General features: G+C 43.4%; 1 protein-coding gene across 5 annotated transcripts in view; it reads left to right on the forward strand.

Annotated features, from left to right (window-relative positions):
• Nucleotides 1–22,053, forward strand: part of PDS5A (PDS5 cohesin associated factor A) — a 645,453-nt gene that overhangs the window by 345,580 nt on the left and 277,820 nt on the right. For all 5 annotated transcript variants that reach the window (XM_033947170.1, XM_033947134.1, XM_033947143.1 and 2 more), the window contains exons 17-18: nucleotides 1,509–1,624; nucleotides 21,696–21,801. In XM_033947170.1, coding sequence (XP_033803061.1) covers nucleotides 1,509–1,624; nucleotides 21,696–21,801 — 222 coding nt within the window. The remainder of the gene's footprint in view (nucleotides 1–1,508; nucleotides 1,625–21,695; nucleotides 21,802–22,053) is intronic.

A 22,053-nucleotide genomic window follows, 5' to 3' on the forward strand; every position in this document is an offset into this window, starting at 1 on the left:
GAACTCTACCTTTGATTCCTCTGTATTAAGGGCCGGCGCAGTCCTAGATTTCTGGGACTGCTTTTGTATGACCTGCTTGTCTAGAATGACACATCTATTGCACTGGAAAAGGAGATTATGTCCTTACCTTGGTATATTTTCCAGTAGATAGGTGTGTCATTTTAGACTTCTGCCCTATCCTTCCTGTGTCCACCTACTGTCTCATTCTGTTTATGCTTCTCCAAGTTATATCTTGGATACCAATCAGCCCTTTGAGCCCTGATACATGCTGTAGAATATGTTTTAGCACCTACAGGGGTACTTTCAAAGCAAATTTGATGCTTCTATTGGCTGTTTCTTGTTCAGCAAGTGTTCAACAGTTAGTGTGTTTGAGTAGAACAGTTCAAGATTTAGTATGTTTGAGCAGAACATTTGATTTCTTACTTCATATGATGTTGATGAAGCTCTTGTTTGCTTGGGTACTAATTGCAGGTGGCAATAGAGCTCCCAGTGAAGTAGGAGGGACACAGAAAAAAATCCAGAGTGGATTCCTTCTGCATATGGCTCACGACCATAGGGAGATAACCCACTTCTCTAGAATTGCACACCTATCTACTGGAAAAGATATTATGACGGGATATAAATAAAGCTATTATTATCAAGGTATGGACATAATCTCTTTTTATGCATGTTTGTCTTAACTACTGTATATACTCAACTATAAACCTAGATCTTTGGACTAAAAAATGAGGGTTTCAGTTTATATTCAAGTCTTACTACTTATTTCTATAATGCTGCTAGGTTTAAGCAGCACTGTATATTAAACATGTAAGAGACAATCTATTCTCAATACAGCTTACAATCTAATTCTGGGACTTAGCACTGTTCTGGTTTTGGCATACTGTAGATTTAGAATGCATTTTTTTTTGTTTGTTTGGTTTTGTACCCAGCAGTGGAAAGTTTGTTGCTGTTATTGAGATGCCCCTGGAATGTATTATGTCATTGAATGTCACTTGTGAAGATATAAATATGTATGCCAAATTTTCTACCAGCAGCTAGGTACGTAAGGAAGGGAGGGGTAGTGGTGGCAGCTCAAGAATGAAGGTTCCCTTAGGGTACTTAATATCCTTGCTCCTGTTCAGTTTGCTTTCCTACCTTCAAAATAACAACCCATTCATCTATTCCATTTATGTAATACCTACCTTGCCTCTTGCTCGGTAACAGTGTGTAACATCTAGAAAAAGCAAAAAGGATTTATCTCCTGTTCCTAAAAAGGGGCATTTGTTTTTATTGTAATTTGTGCAGAAAGTATATATTGATCTATTAGGTCTATTCAACCCTGGAGAAAGCTGTTCTGCCTCACTGACAAAAAAAAACCTACTCCAGGGCATCATTAACTGAGAAGCCAGTTTATGAGAGATGCATGCAGTCTGTAGCCTGAAGTTGAATTACTGGTTAAAATTGCATTTCACTGGATCTTTTGTTTTGTTTGTTTCCTTCCAACCCCACTTTCCATCCCAATTTTCTAGAGGGAGATAGCTCGTAAACTTGCAAATCCCAAGCAACCAACAAACCCTTTTCTGGAGATGGTGAAATTCCTGTTGGAGAGAATTGCACCTGTGCACATTGACTCGGAAGCTATCAGGTAAACTAATAGCACTTTTTCTTTAGAGCAGAGATGGAGGGACAGGACAGTGATACACAAGAATGGTCATACATTTTGAAACACAAGCTTTTGAGGGTAGTGGTCCACTCTGTCATATGTTTTTGTCTTAGGTTTACATGAATTTAATCAACAAATAATTTATTTAATATCCAGTTACCTAGAGAACTAGGTTTTATGCACTAGTGATTTCACATTGTTTCATCAAGGAATAAGCTGCCAGATATAGCAGTCTGTTAATTTTATTTTCTGGAGTTTATTTTGTGACATAGGTATGAATCAGGCAGTGAATATGTGCTGAAAGGAGACATGGCTAATGCAACTCTAATCTCTTTAACTAGATTGTACATTTAGAGTTGGGGGTGGGCAAACCACAGCCTGCTGCCTACATTTGTTCTACATATCCTCTTGTATAATGAACCTACAATCCTGGGCCCACACTGTGCAAATGAAATTGAATGAGTCCAAAACAAGACTTCTTTGGCTCGGTCCAAAACTAGATCACCTACCCCCCTCCATCCCACTACCCTCTAACTCCTCTCTGCAGCTTGAGTTCTCGAGCAAAGCCTTGGGCATCATCATTGATTCCACATTGTCCTTCAATGACCACCTCCAATCCTTGAAAGTTAGATCCTGCTTCCATCAAAAACATTTTACCCTCCTTGTCCAATCCATCATCCTCTCCAGATTGGACTATTGCAATTCTATCTACTTAAGCCTAACTAAGAAAAACCTCCACAGACTCCAACGGATTCAGAATGCCGCGGCCAAGCTCATCTTCGCTAAAAGTATATTTGACCATGTCTCCCCGCTCCTGGAGAAGCTTCACTGGCTTCCGATAATCGCCAGGGTCCACTATAAATGCGCCTGTTTAACTTTCAAAATCCTATATGGTATCCTCCCTCCCTTTATCCCTCTTTCTTGGAATTCCTCAGAGAACTGTCAAGACTCAAGGTGAACAAAGCCATGGGACCGGACAATTTGCACCCAAGAGTGCTCAGAGAGTGCTCTGGCGAAACCGTTAGCCATGCTCTTCAATCTCTCCCTAAGTACGGGGAGAGTCCCCCTGGACTGGAAAACAGCTAACATCGTTCCTCTGCACAAAAAGGGTTGCAGAGCAGAGGCTGCGAATTACAGACCAGTGAGTCTCACATCAATAGCGTGTAAACTCATGGAAACTCTACTTAAAGGTAAATTAGACACGATATTGGATGAGGGGAATCTAAGGGATCCCTGTCAACATGGATTCACTAGGGGCAGGTCATGCCAATCCAATGTTATCAGCTTCTTTGATTGGGTGACAGGAAAGCTAGACTCGGGAGAGTCTCTGGACATAGTGTACTTGGATTTCAGTAAAGCTTTTGACAGTGTCCCACACCATAGACTATTAAACAAGATGAAATCGATGGGGTTAGATGAGAAACTAACTGCATGGGTCAATGATTGGCTGAGTGGAAGACTTCAGAGGGTGGTGGTCAACGGCACCCTCTCTGAGACATCGGAGGTGACTAGCGGAGTGCCGCAGGGCTCAGTCCTGGGACCATCCCTTTTCAACATATTCATAAGGGACTTGACCCGAGGGCTTCAGGGTAAAGTAGCATTTTTCGCCGACGACGCCAAACTGTGTAATATAGTAAGTGAAAGCAATCTCAAGGATAGTATGACGCAGGATCTGATCACGTTGGAAAACTGGTCCTCGACAGGGCAGCTGGGCTTCAACGCTAAGAAGTGTAAGGTCATGCATCTCGGCAGCAGAAATCCATGCAGAACATACACCTTGAATGGAGAAACACTAGCTAGGACTTCAGAAGAACGGGACTTGGGAGTAATCATCAGTGCAGACATGAAGGCTGCCAAACAAGTAGAGAAGGCCTCATCCAAGGCAAGGCAAATGATGGGATGTATCAATAGAAGCTTCGTCAGCCGCAAACCTGAAGTCATAATGCCACTTTACAGAACCATGGTGAGACCTCATCTGGAATACTGTGTGCAATTCTAGAGGCCACATTACCGTAAAGATGTGCTTCGAGCTGAGTCGGTCCAGCGGATGGCCACTAGGATGGTCTCTGGACTCAAGGGTCTCTCATACGAAGAAAGACTGGGCAAATTGCAGCGCTACACTCTAGAGGAGCGCAGGGAAAGGGGTGACATGATTGAGACATTTAAGTACGTCACAGGTCGTGTCGAGGTGGAAAACGACATATTATTTCCCAAGGGACCCTCGGTCACAAGGGGGCACCCGCTCAAACTCAGAGGAGGGAAATTTAGTGGTGACACCAGGAAGTATTTCTTCACAGAAAGGGTGGTAGATCACTGGAACAAACTTCCGGTGCAGGTGATCAAGGCCACCAGCGAGCTCGACTTTAAGAATAAATGGGACATCCACGTGGGATCCCTACGAGGGTCGAGTTAAGGAACTAAGTCATTAGCACTCAGACTTAATAAGGTGGGTCAGTAGAGTGGGCAGACTTGATGGGCTGTAGCCCTTTTCTGCCGTCATCTTTCTATGTTTCTAATACCACCAGATCCTCCCACAAATTAAAACTATCCTTCCCCTCGCTAAAAGGCATTTCCCACACAAGCTAGGGACCTCCCTCCACTTCAAAATCACTGAGCTCTGGAACAACCTTACCTCCCCTCTTCGGAACTTGAGCTCTCTCCAAGTTTTCCGCAAACATCTGAAAACCTGGCTTTTCTCAAAAAATGTAAGTCTCCCTCCAACTTAGGAATCAAGGAAACTCTTATATCTTGGCATCCCAAGTCCTCTAAATTTTCTTCACACTTCTACCTCTAACCCTATGTTGTAGTTCCTTCCTATTTCTCCTACTGTAAACCGCGTCGAGCTCTACGAACGTGGAGATGATGCGGTATATAAACCTAAGGATTAGATTAGATTAGATTGGCGGTCTTCAATCCCACAACATGAGTGTAAAAGCCCTTGGAGGCAAAATCACTTTTGCCAGCCAGCAGGAAAGAAAGTGCCATCTGCAGGCTTCAGAAGAGTTGTAATCTCCAAAGGAAGAATCTTCCTCTCTTATTTGGAGCTTGGAGGACCCTGTTTAGGCAGAGTGTGCCACCCTTAGTTTAGGGGTTCACGCTGGATTGAAAGAGAAGTGTCAACATCAGAGAATATTAGCCAGCCTGCATAGTTTTCTCTGGAGCTCAGGGCAGTCCCTGACGTGTTCTCACCTGCTGTTAAGCAGGGGTCAAGCGCAGGTTGTTGGGCACCCTTAGGAGACACAGCGGTGTCTAGCAGGGTGTCAGCTGCATCTTCGCGCCTCCACCCGTCATGGTACTCATCCTTTGGTCCACAGGGGTGGAGGTATGGTTAGGCATAGGAGTCTGACTGACAACCCGAAGATCAGATTTGCAGAGGCATTTCCAGCATTGTGACAATGAATTTTCTCATCAGCTACTGTGAGAGGCTACAGCACAGATCTCTTATCAGGTCACAGTGAATACACAGGCTAGGGGAGGCTAGAAAAGTGAAGTTTTTAGTGTTTCTGAATGTTCCTCCTCCTGAAAAATCCTAAAATCGCCATTTTTGTAGTTTGGGAAGTGAAAGAAATATGATTTGGGGGCAAATTTTTTGATGGCGGCCATCTTGGATTTTTTGCGATGAGATATATATATAATTTTTTTTTTCCCTAAATCTCCCTGCTTCCTCAAAACTGTAAATTTTGCCTAGAAACTTCCTGGGATGGAGTCCTTGGACTCTCCTCATGTGGATTCTTGCCAGGATTATAGCGTTAGCCGCTTTTGTTGATTTAGATTCTCTGTTTTCTGTTCTCTTAAAATATTAAGTTACCATTTACTGTAAAATCAATTTGAGCTCCATTTGGTTGATGACCCGATCTCTAAAACTAAGTTTTAGTTTAGTTTTGAGTGTTTTTGCGCCATATGGCGCAGCTGGAGGGGGTCACAACATCCAGCTTATCCTCTCTCCTGCTGAAACAAGTGACCAAATGCTCAGCTAGTCTGGTGGGGCGGCCTTCGTTGCTTTCAGAGCTCGACATGGCTGGTAACTCTGTTGGCCAGGCTGCAGACCCTCCACAGTTATGGTGACTCTACGCCCTAGGAGCTGGATACCTTTTCTAAATTTATGAAATTATAGTGGTCTGATTCTCAGAACAAGTGTTCTTCCCCTATGCAATCCCAATCCGCCTCTGCGGCGTTTCTATGGCGTTGCTCCTTTGGACATGTCCTCGACTCAGCCTGTTGCTGTTCTTGCAGATGACTCGCTTTATGACCCCTTATTTGCAGGTACAGCGCTTCCCAGGGAAGGAGATCATGGACTGTGTGCCGGCTCTGTGAATCCCTCTGGGGTTTTGGAGCCTGGGGATGATCCTACAGTCCTGCACTTATTTAAGTCTGCAGCTTTGCTGAATCTTTGCAGAAGTTGAATTTGGTCACTCGACCAGCTCTGTCCACTTCTTCCTCCTGGCTTTGTGATGTGTGCTTGCAGTTTGCTACCTTTCCCTGACACCATGATATGAGCGCTCTGGTCTTGGAGCAGTTTGACTCTCCGGAGAGTGCTGTGAAAATTGCTAGAGCTATGTCACGCTTGTATCCCCTGGCACAGGTGTATCAGCAGCTTTTAGGTCAGCCCAGGGTGGATTCTTTGGTGGCGCAGGTGACTAAGCTCACTTCTCTCCCCTAGTGAGGGTGGTGTAGTGTTAAAAGATATGCAGAACCATCATATGGATGTGGTCCTCAGGAAACCTTTTTAAGCAACTGCTTTAGGCATCAAAGCTGCTTCGGTGGCGTCTTTTCTCACCCATGCCTGTCTCTCTCGACTCTGCACAATGGAGATTAAGGCGGTGGTTCTCCTTCCTCTATTTTTTTTTTGGCTCTGACAGATTATATGGATGAGGCATTGTATGATTGTTATTGTATGACCTTATGCTAGTTTTGGCAAAGGTGTCAGCGTACTTCATCGGCCCACAGAAAGCTATGGATCAGACAGTGGGCTGATGATTCGACTTCCAAGGCTACTTTGGCTAGACAGCCTTTTAAGGGGCAGTTATTATTTGACACAGGTCTGGATGACCTCATGTATACCTCCTGTTTGCGCCCTCTGCCAAAAAGACACAATGATGCCAGGTGAAGGGATACCTCTCTTCAGATAAGGGGCCGACTCTCAGCATTTCTTCCGGCCTGGATGTGCATTATGTCCAACCAGTGATTCTGGAACATTTCCTGTAACTTGGAAGTATGCAGTAATCACTCCTGTTCTTAAATCTCTCAAGTCTCATCCAGCTGATGTTAACAATTATAGGCCGAACTCTAATTTACTTTTTCGTTACCAAAATCTTTTTATTACAGCGCTGATAATGTCCTTGGAAAACTGGATTCACAGCAGGGAATCAAAACTTAAGAACTCACAAAGACACCCAAGTAGCATTCCAGAAAAAAAACAGTCCATGGTCACCTATGACTCACGCTGAAAACAGGCAGCAAACGTCCAGCCTGTGTTTAAAAGATCTTTCATCTCAGAACCTAGGCCCAGATTCACTAAAATCAACAATCACTGCTAACCAACCCGTTCACAAAACGGCCCACCGCATGTTTTTTTACCTCAATCGCCCATTTTCTGATCCGGCCATGCAAATTAGTAAAACTCCATGCAAAATAGCCAAGCGATTGATTCACTTACATTTGCTTGGCTGTTTTGCATTTGGGTTTTATGATTCTAAAATCCAACTGCTATAGACATACTAACATAGTAATATAGTAGATGACGGCAGATAAAAACCCGAATGGTCCATCCAGTCTGCCCAACCTGATTCAATTTAAATTTTTTTAATTTTTTCTTCTTAGCTATTTCTGGGCAAGAATCCAAAGCTTTACCCTGTACTGTGCTTGGGTTCCAACTGCCGAAATCTCTGTTAAGACTTACTCCAGCCCATCTACACCCTCCCAGCCATTGAAGCCCTCCCCAGCCCATCCTCCACCAAACGGCCATATACAGACACAGACCGTGCAAGTCTGCCCAGTACTGGCCTTAGTTCAATATTTAATCTTATTTTCTGATTCTAGATCCTTTGTGTTCATCCCACGCTTCTTTGAACTCAGTCACAGTTTTACTCTCCACCACCTCTCTTGGGAGCGCATTCCAGGCATCCACCACCCTCTCCGTAAAGTAGAATTTCATAACATTGCCTTTGAATCTACCACCCCTCAACCTCAAATTATGTCCTCTGGTTTTACTATTTTCCTTTCTCTGAAAAAGATTTTGTTCTACGTTAATACCCTTCAAGTATTTGAACGTCTGAATCATATCTCCCCTGTCTCTCCTTTCCTCTAGGGCAGTGGTCTCAAACTCAAACCCTTTGCGGGGCCACATTTTGGATTTGTAGGTACTTGGAGGGCTGCAAAAAAAATAGTTAATGTCTTATTAAAGAAATGACAATTTTGCAAGAGGTAAAACTCTTTATAGTTTATAAAACTTTCCTTTAACAGTTAAAAGGAAAGATATATAAACTATAAAGAGTTTTACCTCATGCAAAATTGTCATTTCTTTAATAAGACATTAACTCTTTTTTCTGCGGCCCTCCAAGTACTCTATTTTTTTCTGCAGCACCCACATTTAAAGTTCAATATCTTTTCTTTCTCAAAACTGGCGCATTTCAATCACTAAATTAAAAATAAACCTACCTTTGTTTGGTAATTTCATCAGTCTCTGGTTGCACTTTATTCTTCTGACCGTGCATCCAATACTTCTTCCCTTCTTTCAGCCTCCTGTATGCTTCCTCTCCTCCAGAATAGACCTCATTCCCTCCCCCAACTTTTTCTTTCTTTCTCTATGTCTGTCTTTCTCTGATTCCGTGCCCCATTTTTTGCTTTGCTTCTGGTTCCCTGTCCCCCCTCCTTCTTTCTTTCTTCCTTCCTTCCTCCGTGTCCAATTTTTTGCTTCTTTTTCTTGCTCCCTGTCCCCACCCCACCTTCCTTCTTTCTTTCTTCCTTCCTTCCTGCCCTCCCCCATGCCACCGCCGCCGCGGAATAGGCTGCTGCCGCTGCCGCTATCGGGAATAAAACGTGATCTCCCTGCTTCTCTTCTGCACGGGGCCGACCAACTCTCGCTGCCCGACATCAATTCTAACGTCGGAAAGGACGTTCCGGGCAGCCAGGCAGCGATTGGCTAGCCAGAACGTCCTCTCGACGTCGGGCCGCGAGAGTTGGTCGGCCCCGCAGGGAAGAGAAGCAGGGAGATCAAAGAAAAATGGTGCCGGCCTGATCCCCGATGGCAGCAGTGAGAAGGGAAGGGAAGCAGGTTGGGCACCACTGCTCTAGACGAGCAGCACTCTAGGGAGAACAGTGGACCGCCCCCCCCTTGGTACGCCACTGGAACAGCAGCGTGTCTGGCCGGCTCGTTTGTTCAAAGCCGCGGGTGGCAGCTCCTTGCGAGGTCCGTGCCTGCGTCTGAAGCCTCTCTGTCCTATCATTTTCGTCACCCTCCTCTGGACTGCCTTAAGTTTTCTTACGTCCTTCGCCAGATACGGTCTCCAAAATTGAACACAATACTCCAAGTGGGGCCTTACCAATGACCTGTACAGGGGCATCAACACCTTCTTCCTTCTACTGACTACGCTTCTCTTTATACAGCCCAGCATCCTTCTGGCAGCAGCCACTGCCTTGTCACACTGTTTTTTCACCTTTAGATCTTCGGACACTATCACCCCAAGGTCCCTCTCCCCGTCCGTGCATATCAGCTTCTCTCCTCCCAGCATATACGGTTCCTTCCTATTATTAATCCCCAAATGCATTACTCTGCATTGAATTTTAGTTGCCAGGCATTAGACCATTCCTCTAACTTTTGCAGATCCTTTTTCATATTTTCCACTTCCTCTTCGGTGTCTACTCTGTTACAAATCTTGGTATCATCTGCAAAAAGGCACACTTTTCCTTCTAACCCTTCAGCAATGTCACTCACAAACATATTGAACAGGATTGGCCCCAGCACTGATCCCTGAGGGACTCCACTACTCACCTTTCCTTCTTTCGAGCGACTTCCATTAACCACCACCCTCTGGCATCTGTCCAACAGCCAGTTTCTGACCCAGTTCACCACTTTGGGTCCTAGCTTCAGCCCTTCAAGTTTGTTCAACAACCTCCTATGAGGAGCTTTATCAAAGGCTTTGCTGAAATCCAAGTAAATTACATCTAGCATATGTCCTCGATCCAGCTCTCTGGTCACCCAATCAAAAAATTCAATCAGGTTCGTTTGGCACGATTTACCTTTTGTAAAGCCATGTTGACTTGTAACCCATGTAACCATGTAACCCATTAGATTCAAGGAAGTACACTATCCTTTCTTTCAGCAAAACTTCCATTATTTTTCCAACAACTGAAGTGAGGCTCACCAGCCTGTAGTTTCCTGCTTCATCCCTGTGACCATTTTATGAATAGGGACCACATCCGCTCTCCTCCAGTCCCCAGGAATCACTCCTGTCTCCAGAGATTTGTTGAACAAGTCTTTAATAGGACTCGCCAGAACCTCTCTGAGCTCCCTTAGTATCCTGGGATGGATCCCGTCTGGTCCCATCGCTTTGTCCACCTTCAGTTTTTCAAGTTGCTCATAAACACCCTCCTGCGTGAACGGCGCAGAATCTACTCCATTTTCTCGTGTAACTTTGCTAGACAATCTCGGTCCTTCTCCAGGATTTTCTTTTGTGAACACAGAACAGAAGTATTTGTTTAGCACATTCACTTTCTCCTCATCACTTTCCACATATTGGTTCCCAGCATCTTTTAGCCTAGCAATTCCATTTTTCATCTTCCTCCTTTCACTAATATATCTGAAAAAATTTTTGTCTCCCTTTTTTACATTTTTAGCCATTTGTTCTTCCACCTGTGCTTTCGCCAGACGTATCTCTCTCTTGGCTTCTTTCAGTTTCTCCCTGTAGTCCTTTCTGCTCTCCTCTTCTTGGTTTTTTTTATATTTCACGAACGCCAATTCTTTCGCTTTTATTTTCTCAGCCACTAGGTTGGAGAACCACGGCTTCCTTTTTCTCTTGTTTTTATTGATTTTCTTCACATAAAGATCCGTAGCTATTTTTATCGCTCCTTTCAGCTTAGACCACTGTCTTTCCACTTCTCTTATGTCCTCTCATCCTAATAGCTCTTTCTTCAGGTACTATCCCATAGCATTAAAGTCCGTACGTTTGAAATCTAGGACTTTAAGTATCGTGCGGCCGCTCTCCACTTTAGCCGTTATATCAAACCAAACCGTTTGATGATCGCTACTTCCCAGGTGAGCACCCACTCGAACATTAGAGATACTCTCTCCATTTGTGAGGACCAGATCCAATATCGCTTTTTCCCTTGTGGGTTCTGTCACCATTTGTCTGAGCAGAGCCTCTTGAAAGGCATCCACAATCTCTCTACTTCTTTCCGATTCTGCATACGGAACATTCCAGTCCGCATCCGTCAGGTTGAAATCTCCCAACAGCAGAACCTCCTGTTTCCTTCCAAACTTTTGGATATCCACAATCAGATCCTTATCAATTTGCTGCGATTGAGTCGGAGGTCTGTAGACTACACCCACATAGATAGAAGTTCCATCTTCTCTTTTCAGAGCAATCCATATCGCTTCTTCCTCTCCCCAGGTCCCTTGCATTTCAGTCGCTTGGATATTGATCTTTACATAGAGAGCTACTCCTCCACCTTTTTGACCATCTCTGTCCTTCCTAAAAAGATTATATCCCGGTATGTTTGCATCCCATCCATGTGATCCACTGAACCATGTCTCTTTGATAGCTACAATATCTAGATCTGCCTCTAACATCAGGGCTTGCAGATCATGAACTTTGTTGCTTAGACTGCGAGCATTTGTGGTCATCGCTTTCCAGCTATTTTTCAGCGATAATCTCCTTTTTCGTATGGATTTTTGTTTCGTTTCACTTTCCATTGCAATACTAAGAAATGAGTTGCTGATATTGCTTATGTTGCAGTCTTTACTACTATCACATCTTTTCTTTTGCCGGGGGACTATAATTGTCCTTCGTACATACACCATCCCCACCTTCTAGTTTAAATGCCTAGAAAAATATTGTCTAAATTTCTCTGCAAGGTTTCTTTTTCCTGCTGTAGTAATATGTAGCCCATCAGTGCAATATAGCTTCTTGCCCTTCCATGTATTTCTCCATCCTCCTAAGTACCTGAAGCCTTCTTGACACCAAGCTTTGAGCCATCTATTAAAGTCCTTTGTGGTTTTCACTCTTTGCTCTCCCTTTCCATATGCAGGCAGTATTTCAGAAAAAGCTAAAGTGTTCACCAAGCTCCCGAAAAGCTTTCTGTGCTGCAAGTGTGAAGTTGTTGGCCAGGTCATTTGTTCCCAGATGGATGACAACATCAGTGTTAAAATCCTTAGTTTCTTCCTTAATTATAGTCTGTATTTGCCTGGAACTCCTGGTAGCTGAGGATCCTGGAAGACATTTCACTATTTTGGTCTCCTCGCCTTGTGTTCCAAGGTTAATGCCTCTGATGATGGAATCCCCCAACAGTAATAGTTTTCTGTTTTGGCCTTTTTATTTGTGCTTAGGGTGTGCTTGCTCTCTTGGGTTACCTTCATTGGTTCCAGTCCCACCTCCCTTGTGCACTAGTGGAGCGAAGGAATTCTGTAGAGGTAATATTTGTGAATAGAATTATTTCTATAGTACTACCAGATGCATGCAGTGCTGTACAGAGTCACAAAGAGTAAGAAAACAGTCCCTGCGCGAAATAGCTTACAATTTAAACAGGCAAGACATATGTCATGGATACAGTTAAGGGGAACGGTTAATCAGCTGGCTGGGTTGGAGGGCAGAGGAGTAGGGTTAAGGATTGAAAGCTATATCAAAAAGGTGGCTTTTCAGTCTGCTTTTAAACAAAGGAAAGGAAGGGGCTTGACGGACAATTCAGGTAATTTATTCCAGGCATAGGGGGCAGCTAGATGAAAGGAACAAAGTCTGGAATTGACAGTTGAGGAGAAGGATTACGCTAAGAGTGATTGCTATTGCCTAATTAGTCAATTCATTTGCGGATCTACTATCCACACTCAACATTGCATGTTCAACTGTGTTCCTGGAGAGCTCACAATCGGTTTGTACCTGAGGCAATGGAGAGTTAAGTGACTTGCCCAATATTGCAAGGAACTTCAGTAGGATTTGCATTCTCAGCCTGCTGCTCTAATCATTAGACTACTACTCCCCTGTTAGATTTACGTCACAAAGCTGCTGGTTAAGAGTCACATCTTACAATAATTTTTTTTTTATAGTGAAATGTTTATTGAAAATTTCCAGAGAAACAAACATATCAAATACAACCAAAGTGCACAAGACAACTACAGCATCCCCCCTCCCTCTCCCCACCCAAATGTCCCACAACAACAAAGCAATCCATCTTCCAGAATGCAAGAATAATCATGGGTTCAACAAATTACTACGAGCTTTATGAGTCAATGTGAGCCAAAAGGGCTCCCAAATGGAACAATACAACCATCCCTTAGGTGTATCCAACGATGACAAGGAGAGACGCTCCATAGAAGCCTGATGTAGCATGAGGGTATGCCAATGAGACAAAGTAGGTGAATCCGGTACAATCCAGCAATGTAATATGGTTTTCTTCCCCAGCAATATGGCTCATTCCAAAAAACCCGGAATCCCTTCAGGGACACCCGAGGAAGATGTTCCAAAGTAAAAAGCATCTCAGGGCAGATGGTATAGCCATGATGCCACATGGAAGTAATATGTTGCTGCAACTGAGTCAAAAAGCCCTGGACTAAAGGACAGGCCCAAAATTGATGACCTAAAGTAGCCATGTGTTGGTTACATTTAAGACAAGTATCCTTGGGACTAAGTTTAGCTCGATGGAGATAAGCTGGGGACCTATGGAGTCGAAGAAGAAATTTGTAGTAGAGAATGACACGGTGACAAAATTCATCACCGTTCCTGTCCCCGCGGGAAACCATCTTCATGTCACTCTTTAAGGAGAGAGGGAAGAATCAGAGTATGAATGGCCACAACCACTGACCCGCAAGCTTTGCTTTGAAGAATGCTGGTGTAGAAGGACTGAGGCTGAAATAGACACTAGAAAATGACATGGGATTATTTACCGTGGTTATCCGCGGGGGCGGGGATGGTGATGAATTTTGGCACCGTGTCATTCTCTAATTTGTAGTTCAGTTCAATCAGTCACCTGGAGTGTGATACCCAAAATTCTCTTAAGTCCGTTCTGAATATGCAAGCCAGTAACCACACAAGATAAGTCCCCAGACCATTTGGCTGCATAAAAATCATAAGAAATGGTCCCCAGGCTCTCACAAAGAAAGCGGAGATGAAATTTCAAGGGAATCTGATTTTGAGCAGATAAACATAAAGCTTCTGAGAGGGCCTTCTGACTTGTTAGTAAGTCCATCCCGCGGAATAGACCACACATAAGACGCCAGCCAGTCAGCAGAAGTCCACTTATAATCAGTCTGCATCACTGCAAAGAAAGGCAGAACCCCCTGGGAGGTAACCACCTGAAAAATATAGTGTGTATTAGTAGTTCTCCACACCAATAAAGGAAACTGGGAAGTTCCAGGCGGAAAGTCCTTATTGTCCAGAAAAGGCAAGTAGGCCGTTGCTGTCTGAGGAATATGCAGAGACGTACATAATCTACTCCACACCTGGCGGAGAGGTTTAAAAAATATGTCACCGACAAATGTGGGTCCATGGGGAAGACGCTGTGTATGTAACAGATAACTGAAATGGTACAGGTCACAAAGAACAAGTTCCGAAGCAGTCGCTGAAAAGTGACGAGTGCCCCGAAACCAATCATTTAAATGTCGCATTTGACATGCCTGTGAAAACAATTTAAGACTATGCAGCCAGCAACCCCCCCCCCCCTCCCCTGAGCTCTTGGAAGCATTAAAGCGGACAAAGCTATTCTTGCCCTTTTCCTTTTCCACAAGTAGGAATTCAAGCATTTCCCAACTTCTTTATCATGTTTAGCAGACAACAAAATAGGGAACATTTGAAAAACATAAAGCCATTGAGGCACTAACACCATGTTATACAATGCTATTTTACCCATCAGTGACAAGGGAAAGTCCTTCCAAGTTTGCAGCTTTTGTTGATTAAGAGTCAGGAGTGGCAGGACATTCAAAGAGTACAATCATTTAAGATCCATGGGTATCTTAATTCCTAAATATGTCAAGTGATCAGACGCCCATCGTAACGGAAAATCCCCCCTCCAATGACAAGGGATATCACGGGATAAGGGCAATACCATCGATTTTTGGAAATTGAGAACTAAACCAGAGTACAAACTAAACTCATCTAAAATAGTCAGTGCCCTAGTCAAAGACGGCTGTGGATCAGACAAAGTCAACAACATATCATCTGCATACACCAAAACACGCAATTGGGAATCCCCTTCCGGAAGACCTATCAAGTCATCATCCCTCTGGAGTGTACGCAAAAAGGGATCCAGATAAAGCAAAAACAACAGAGGGGAAAGTGGACTACCCTGTCTTGATCCCCTCGCTATCGGAAAGGACAGAGTTTGCGTGCCGTTAACTAAAACACTAGCCATAGGATCTGCATACAACAAATGGATCATGTCTTGAAACCAACCCGTAAAACCCACGTAAGAAAGAACAGTAAAGAGATACATCCAGTTAACCTGATCAAAGGCCTTAGCCGCATCAAGGCTAACAAGAATGCCAGCAGTATATGTAACTTGGGCTCTATGAATAGCTGTCAACAACCTGCGGATATTTAAAACCGAGTGTTATTGTAGTACAAATCCCACCTGTTCAGATACTATTAATTGTGGAAGAAAAGAGGCTTACCGGTTGGCTAACACCTTGTCCAAAATTTTTATGTCTACATTTATAAGGGATATCGGGCGGTAAGATTCAAAGTCAGTATCCAGTTTCCCCAGTTTTGGAATTAACATTATATACGCGTGATTAGAACCCTCCGGAAAAGCGCCCTCCGACAACGCCGCGGTGTAATAAGCCTCCAAAGGGCTGCAAATCTGTGGAAACAATAGTTTGTAAAACTCAGGAGAGAATCCGTCGGGACCCGGTGCCGAGCAATTCTTTAGCTCTTTAACCGCTAATTGTAATTCTTTCCCCTGTATCGGCCTATTCAGAGAAGAACGCATGGGAGAATATAGTCTTGGCATCCCTGCATCCTCCAAATAATCACGAGCTTCAGGACCCCTATCCCCTTCCACGGAAGAATAAAATTGCTTATAGTGGCGAAAAAAACAATCGGCTATATCCACTGTTTTAGTCACCTTCGTACCATCGGGTAAATTTAAACAAGGAATATAGCGATTAGGCCACCGATGCTTAGTTAGGGTGGCCAATAACCTACCCAGCTTATTCCCATATTTGTAATAATGATACTTAGTATAGTATAAATGTTTTTTAGTACACTCATGGATCAAGGTATTAAGAGCAGCCTGCGCGGAAGCCAAAAGCTCGCCAGAATGAGTCGTGGGATGAGTTAAATGTTGTTTCTTAAGCGCCAAACATTCCCGCTCTAGCCATATTATTCCCTGCGCTATTCTCTTCCTATAAGCCACTACATATGAGATGATATCCCCCCGGAGGACAGACTTAGCAGCCTCCCAAAACAATAGCGGCGTCTCCCGATGTTGTGCATTAAATTGGAGATAATCCTCCCATTTCTCAGTAATGTATTTAACAAAATCTGGATTATCATTCAAGTAGGCGGGGAAACGCCACCCCCCTAATAAGGGGGAATCCCCCAAGAGGACATCGACCCATATCAGGCAATGATCTGATACAGAAAGAGGACCAATTTCAGATGATTCAATCGAAGAAAAAGAATTAGTAGAATCCAAGATATAATCTAATCTAGAAAAGGTTTGGTGTGCACGAGATTAGTGGGTAAAATCTTTCTCCTGCGGGTGCAATAAATGCCAAGGGTCAATTAAGTCTAAGGCATCACACAAATAAGGGATACCTCTACCAGGGGCAGTTTGAAGCGTGGTCCCCGGCCCAGTTCGATCTTGTAAGGGGTCAAGGACCTGGTTAAAATCACCCAAGACCATCAGAGGATGTGCCAAATCACGTTGACCAAGTCGAACCAAGGTTGTAAAAAATGTATGATCATAATGATTAGGGCCATATACTATTAGGAGATTAATCACCCGGTCAGACATGGTAACACGGCAAAAAAAAAAACCGTCCCAATGCATCAGTATGAAGTTGTTCCACCCTCCCCAGGAACCCTTTACGCACCAGAAGTGCTACTCCCGCATGTTTATTATGGGAGGAGGCATAAAAAATCTGACCCACCCATCGCTTTTGTAATTTAGCATGTTCCATGCTAGTCAGGCGAGTCTCCTGCAAGCAGGCGAGATCAGCCTTATGATCTTTTAGTCTGTTCAGAATCATCATGCGTTTCACAGGGGACGTGATTCCACAAACATTCCAGGATAAGAGTCTGAATGTCCTACCACTCACCCGACCCACAAAAACAAACCTGCCACAACTGCAAACCCAGTAGACCCCCGGGCGCCCAGCCTTCGCCCAGGGGACAACCAGCAACATGAAACCAAATAAATCCATGTGCAAAACCAAACATACATATCACATACACTCTGGAAGACAAATCAAAAAAGTCACAATTCCCATCCCCCAAACCCCCTGTTCCCAAATATCCCCCCCAAAACAGAAGGCCATCCATCAACCAAACGGACACTGGGAGGCAGAGCACGTCTCTGGTGTCATCGGAACCCGTCCCTCCTAAGAACACAAAAATAAAACAGAGCGAGAAAACAGTACAAGCATGGTAAGAATCAGGAAAACCCCAATCAGCTACAGCAACTACTAAGTCAGCGAGGCTCAAGGAGGAGGCGGAGTAGGAGCCCCCAATCTATTGATAAACTCTCCAGCCAAGATGTCCGAATCAAACACATGCCATTTACCATCCAGTTGAATTTTCAGTATAACCAGGTATAGAAACAAAAAACGGCATTTGAGGTCCGCTAGCTTCTTACAGAGGCGATAAAAGGCTTTCCTCTTATCAGTCAAAGCAGCCAAATAATCTTGCCCATTCCAAATTGGAACTGAATCATACTGCAAAGCGTCCCTCTTTAGGTGAAATTCCCTAAGAATCTCCACTTTATGCTTGTAATTATGAAGTTTACCAATCACCACCCTGGGCCTCTGATCTTTTCCATTGCGAGGCCCCACTCTGTGTACTCATTCAAAGTGGGCCGGGCCCAAGGAAGCAGGCATTGGCAGTTCGCTGGCAAGCCAGGATTCCACCACGGAGAGGAGCACAGAATCTGCAATAGTTTCTGGGAATCCCATAAAACGTAAATTACCCCTGCGGGACATGTTCTCCGGGTCCTCCAGTTTATCCTGGTGTTGGCGGAGCTGCGTTTTCAATTGAGACACATCAGTATCCTCCATCGTGGAGATACGCTCCTCCAAAGCAGTAACCCTAGTTGAATGATCTTCCAAGAGAGATTCCAACTTGGTAAGTTGAGCCGATAACTGCTCCATACTGGGTGTTAAAGCCTGAGCAATAAGTTGTTTAAGCTCCGTCAGCATCTCCGTAGTAAATTGCTTGAGCACGCCACAAGGGGACTCTGCCATTTTCTCCTCTCCGGGCTTACCCTTCTCCTTATCTTTTTTCGTCGATTTAGACGACATGGTAAGCTGATTCGTGGCCTAATATTTGTCCATATAGTAGCCCACCAGAGCTAAATAATATCTGCAAGCAAAAGTCGCCGTAAGTCCCGCTAGCAACAAAAAGGAGGGGCGAGGTTCCGGAGCTGGCAAGGCTAGCTGCTCACCAGCTCACAGCATCATGTGATCTCTCTACAATAATTTTTTTCCTTATTTTGTAAAAATTTTCCTTCAGTCATGGGGTACTGGTTCTAGTTGTCGTCAGTACCTTTGGTAGATTTTCAGATGTTTCCTTTATTTTTTGTGCTTTGCCAGAGTAGGCTTTGATAGAAGCATAGAAAAATTAAGGCAGTTTGCCCATCCATGCCCTCTACTATCCTTTCCTTTCCCCTAGAGATCCTTGAATTCAGGTAGTTTTCCATCACCTTCACCAGGAAGCTGTTCCACAAATTCATCACCCTTTTTGAAGAAGTATTTTCTCATGTTACTTCCGAATCTGTCCCCTTTCACCTTCATCCTTTGCCCTCTTATTCCAGAGCTTCCTTTCAATTGAAAGAGACTTGCGTCCTGTGCTGAAGCGCCGGGAGTAGGACCGCAGAAGACAAACATGAATAGGGATGGAGGAGTTATAGACCCTGATCGATTTTCAGAGGGTTGTGTTTGTGAGGAGCTAGCGTTCGACAAGATTCCGCATGAATGACTACTTTAGCAGCCTTGGTGATGGGAATTAAGCTTATTGTTTCTTGGACGAAGTAGAAAAATGGATGACAAACCACAAATTAAAACTAAACTCGGACAAAACCAAATTCTTAATGCTTGAAACGGACAAAATCCCATCCATAACAGACCTGGAAATCAAAACTACCAAATACCCAATCCAGACCTCCCTCAAAATCCTGGGAGTGCTGATAGATAGATGCTGCACTATGCAGACTCAAATCAACAAAACTACCCAAAAAGCATTCTTCACAATGCGCAACTTACGAAAAATAAGGAAATTCTTCGACAAAGAACACTACAGGATCATTGTTCAATCCCTGGTACTAGGACTTGTGGACTACTGCAATATCCTATATCTACCATGTCCTACAAAAATGATCAAAAAACTACAGACCATTCAGAACACGGCTCTCAGACTAATCTATTCCCTCGGAAAATATGACCACATAACTAACGCCTACCTAGACTCACATTGGCTACCGATCAGAGCCAGAATCCAATTCAAACTATACTGTCTAATCTTCAAAGTACTCAACGGTACAGCACCTGCCTATCTAATCGATCGCCTACACCGAAACCTTCCACCCAGAATCAGAAGAACACTGACAACATTCTCATACCCACCACTCAACGGCACTCATCGTACAAAGCTTTACGATAACCTCATAGCAACGCATGCAGCAAAACTCGAACCCTCCATAACCAGATTGTTAACCTCAACATCTGACTTCAAAGCATTCCGCAAAGAACTCAAAACGCTACTTTTCAAAAAGCATATTCAAAACACCTAATCTCCTCTTCCACATACACCGACCAGGTTACCCACTCCCTGACACCATATCCTCAACCGACCAAAAAATAAAAAAAATTTAAAAAAAACAAAAAAACAAAAAAAAACCTAATTCTTCCTACCGATTTATTACCTACCAACGCCTGGAAAAAGATTTGATATGTAATGTAATATAACTGCTCTCATCCAATGTTACCAAGTCTATACTCATTCTGTAACTATGTCTTACCCTAAATGTCACGTACCCTCCTGGAAATGTCCAGCTTCTTCTTATGTAATCCGCTTTGAACCGCAAGGTACAAGCGGAATAGAAATCACTAATGTAATGTAATGTAAATATAAGAGGTATCCACAATCCATTTAAATAGACAAAGCTGTTGCAGATTTTGAAACAAGAGAAACCCCAACTGCCATTGCACTGGAGGCTCATTTCTCTTGCGATGAACACGCAAAGCTGTTATGGAACTGACTGGGTGCAATACTTTTGGACTTCAGGGAGTATGTGTACTAATTCATAAGTCTGTGTCCTTGGATTTACGGGTCCTGTAGCAGACCTATAAGGAGATATCTTATGTTAAAGTTCAAATTTGGTTCATCAAAGTTTGCTATGGTAATTGTGTATGGGCTCAACAAAAATCAAGATGAATTTTTATATCATGCTTGGTGTCAAGGTTGCATAATATGCAGCTTTGCCTCTAATCATAGAAACAGATAAAGGCCAAATGGCCCATCCAGTCTGCCCATCCGCAGTAAGCATTATCTCTTCCTCTCTCTAAGAGATCCCACATTTGTATGAATAACCAAAGTGATCATAGTGAGACAGACTAAAGGTCCATCAAGCCCAGTATCCTGTTTCCAATAGTGGTCAACCCAGCTCAGAAGTACCTGACAAGATTCCAAGGAATAAAGCAGATTTTCTTTTGAGCAGGGACTGTCTCTTGTGTTTTGATATACAGCGTTGCGTATGTTAATAGCACTATATAAATGATTATTAGTAGTAGTACTTATCCTAGGAATAAGCAGTGGATTTCCCCAGGACATCTCAATAATGGCTTATGGACTTTAGTTTTAGGAAATTATCCAAACCTATTTTAAACCCTTCTAAGCTAACTGCGTTCACCACTTTCTTTGGTAACGAATTCCAGAGATTAATTACATGTTGAGTGAAGAAATATTTTCTCCAATTTGTTATAATCTACTAGTAGCTTCATCACATGCGCCCTAGTGCTAGTATTTTTGGAAAGATTAAACATGCAATTCACATCAACCATTTCCATTCCACTCAGTATTTTATAGACCTCTATCATATCTCCCCTCAGCTGTTTTAGCCTTTCCTCATAGGGAAGACATCCTATCCCTTTCATCAACTTTCTGTGGTACCGTTTCTAATTCAGGTATATCTTTTTTGAGATAAGGCAAACAGAATTGCACACACAGTATTCGAGGCGCGGCCGTATCATAGAGCGATACAAATGATTTATAATGTTTTCATATTTGTTTTCCATTCTTTTCCTGATACTCACTGAGCTGAGGGTTTCAGTGTATCCTCAATGATGTCATCTAACTCCTTTTCCTGGGTAGTGATTCCTAACTTGGATCCCTGCTTCACATGGCTATAGTTCGGGTTCTTCTTTCCCACATGCATTACTTTGCACTTGCTTACATTAAATGTCATCTGCAATTTTGATGCCTAATCTCACAATGTCCTCTTGTAATTTTTTACAATCCTCTTTTAACTGCAATGATTGGGCATCTTGGGGTAGAGGATGTGTAGCAGGCAGCTTGGAGAAGAGATAGCTGAGAGAAGATATGATCAGGTATATGAAATCTTAAATGGAGTAGAATGGGTGAATGTGCTGTTTTATTTTTCATTGCTATTGATGTTATTCTTGGTTTCTTTATAGTGCACTGGTAAAGCTCATGAATAAATCAATAGAGGGGACAACCGATGATGAAGAGGAAGGCGTGAGCCCTGACACTGCTATTCGTTCAGGGCTGGAACTGCTGAAGGTATCTTGTTACTGCTAATACAGAACTATGCCTTTTCTGTTCAACTTTCAAGAAAGCAGAGCTTAGCATTTAGTGTAAGCACAAAGATGATTTTTCTGCATTGTGGACAGGCTGGCACACTGGTGTGTATCTCAGTTGTATTGCTTTATGTTGAATGCTGCTATATGTAGTAGGACAATCAGGATGACTGAGACCTTAAGATTTGCAGAGATGAATTATCTTTTAGGTGTATGTTACTTAACAACATTCTGC

Source organism: Geotrypetes seraphini, chromosome 1 (genome assembly GCF_902459505.1).
Source record: "Geotrypetes seraphini chromosome 1, aGeoSer1.1, whole genome shotgun sequence".
In the NCBI taxonomy this organism is placed as follows: domain Eukaryota; kingdom Metazoa; phylum Chordata; class Amphibia; order Gymnophiona; family Dermophiidae; genus Geotrypetes; species Geotrypetes seraphini.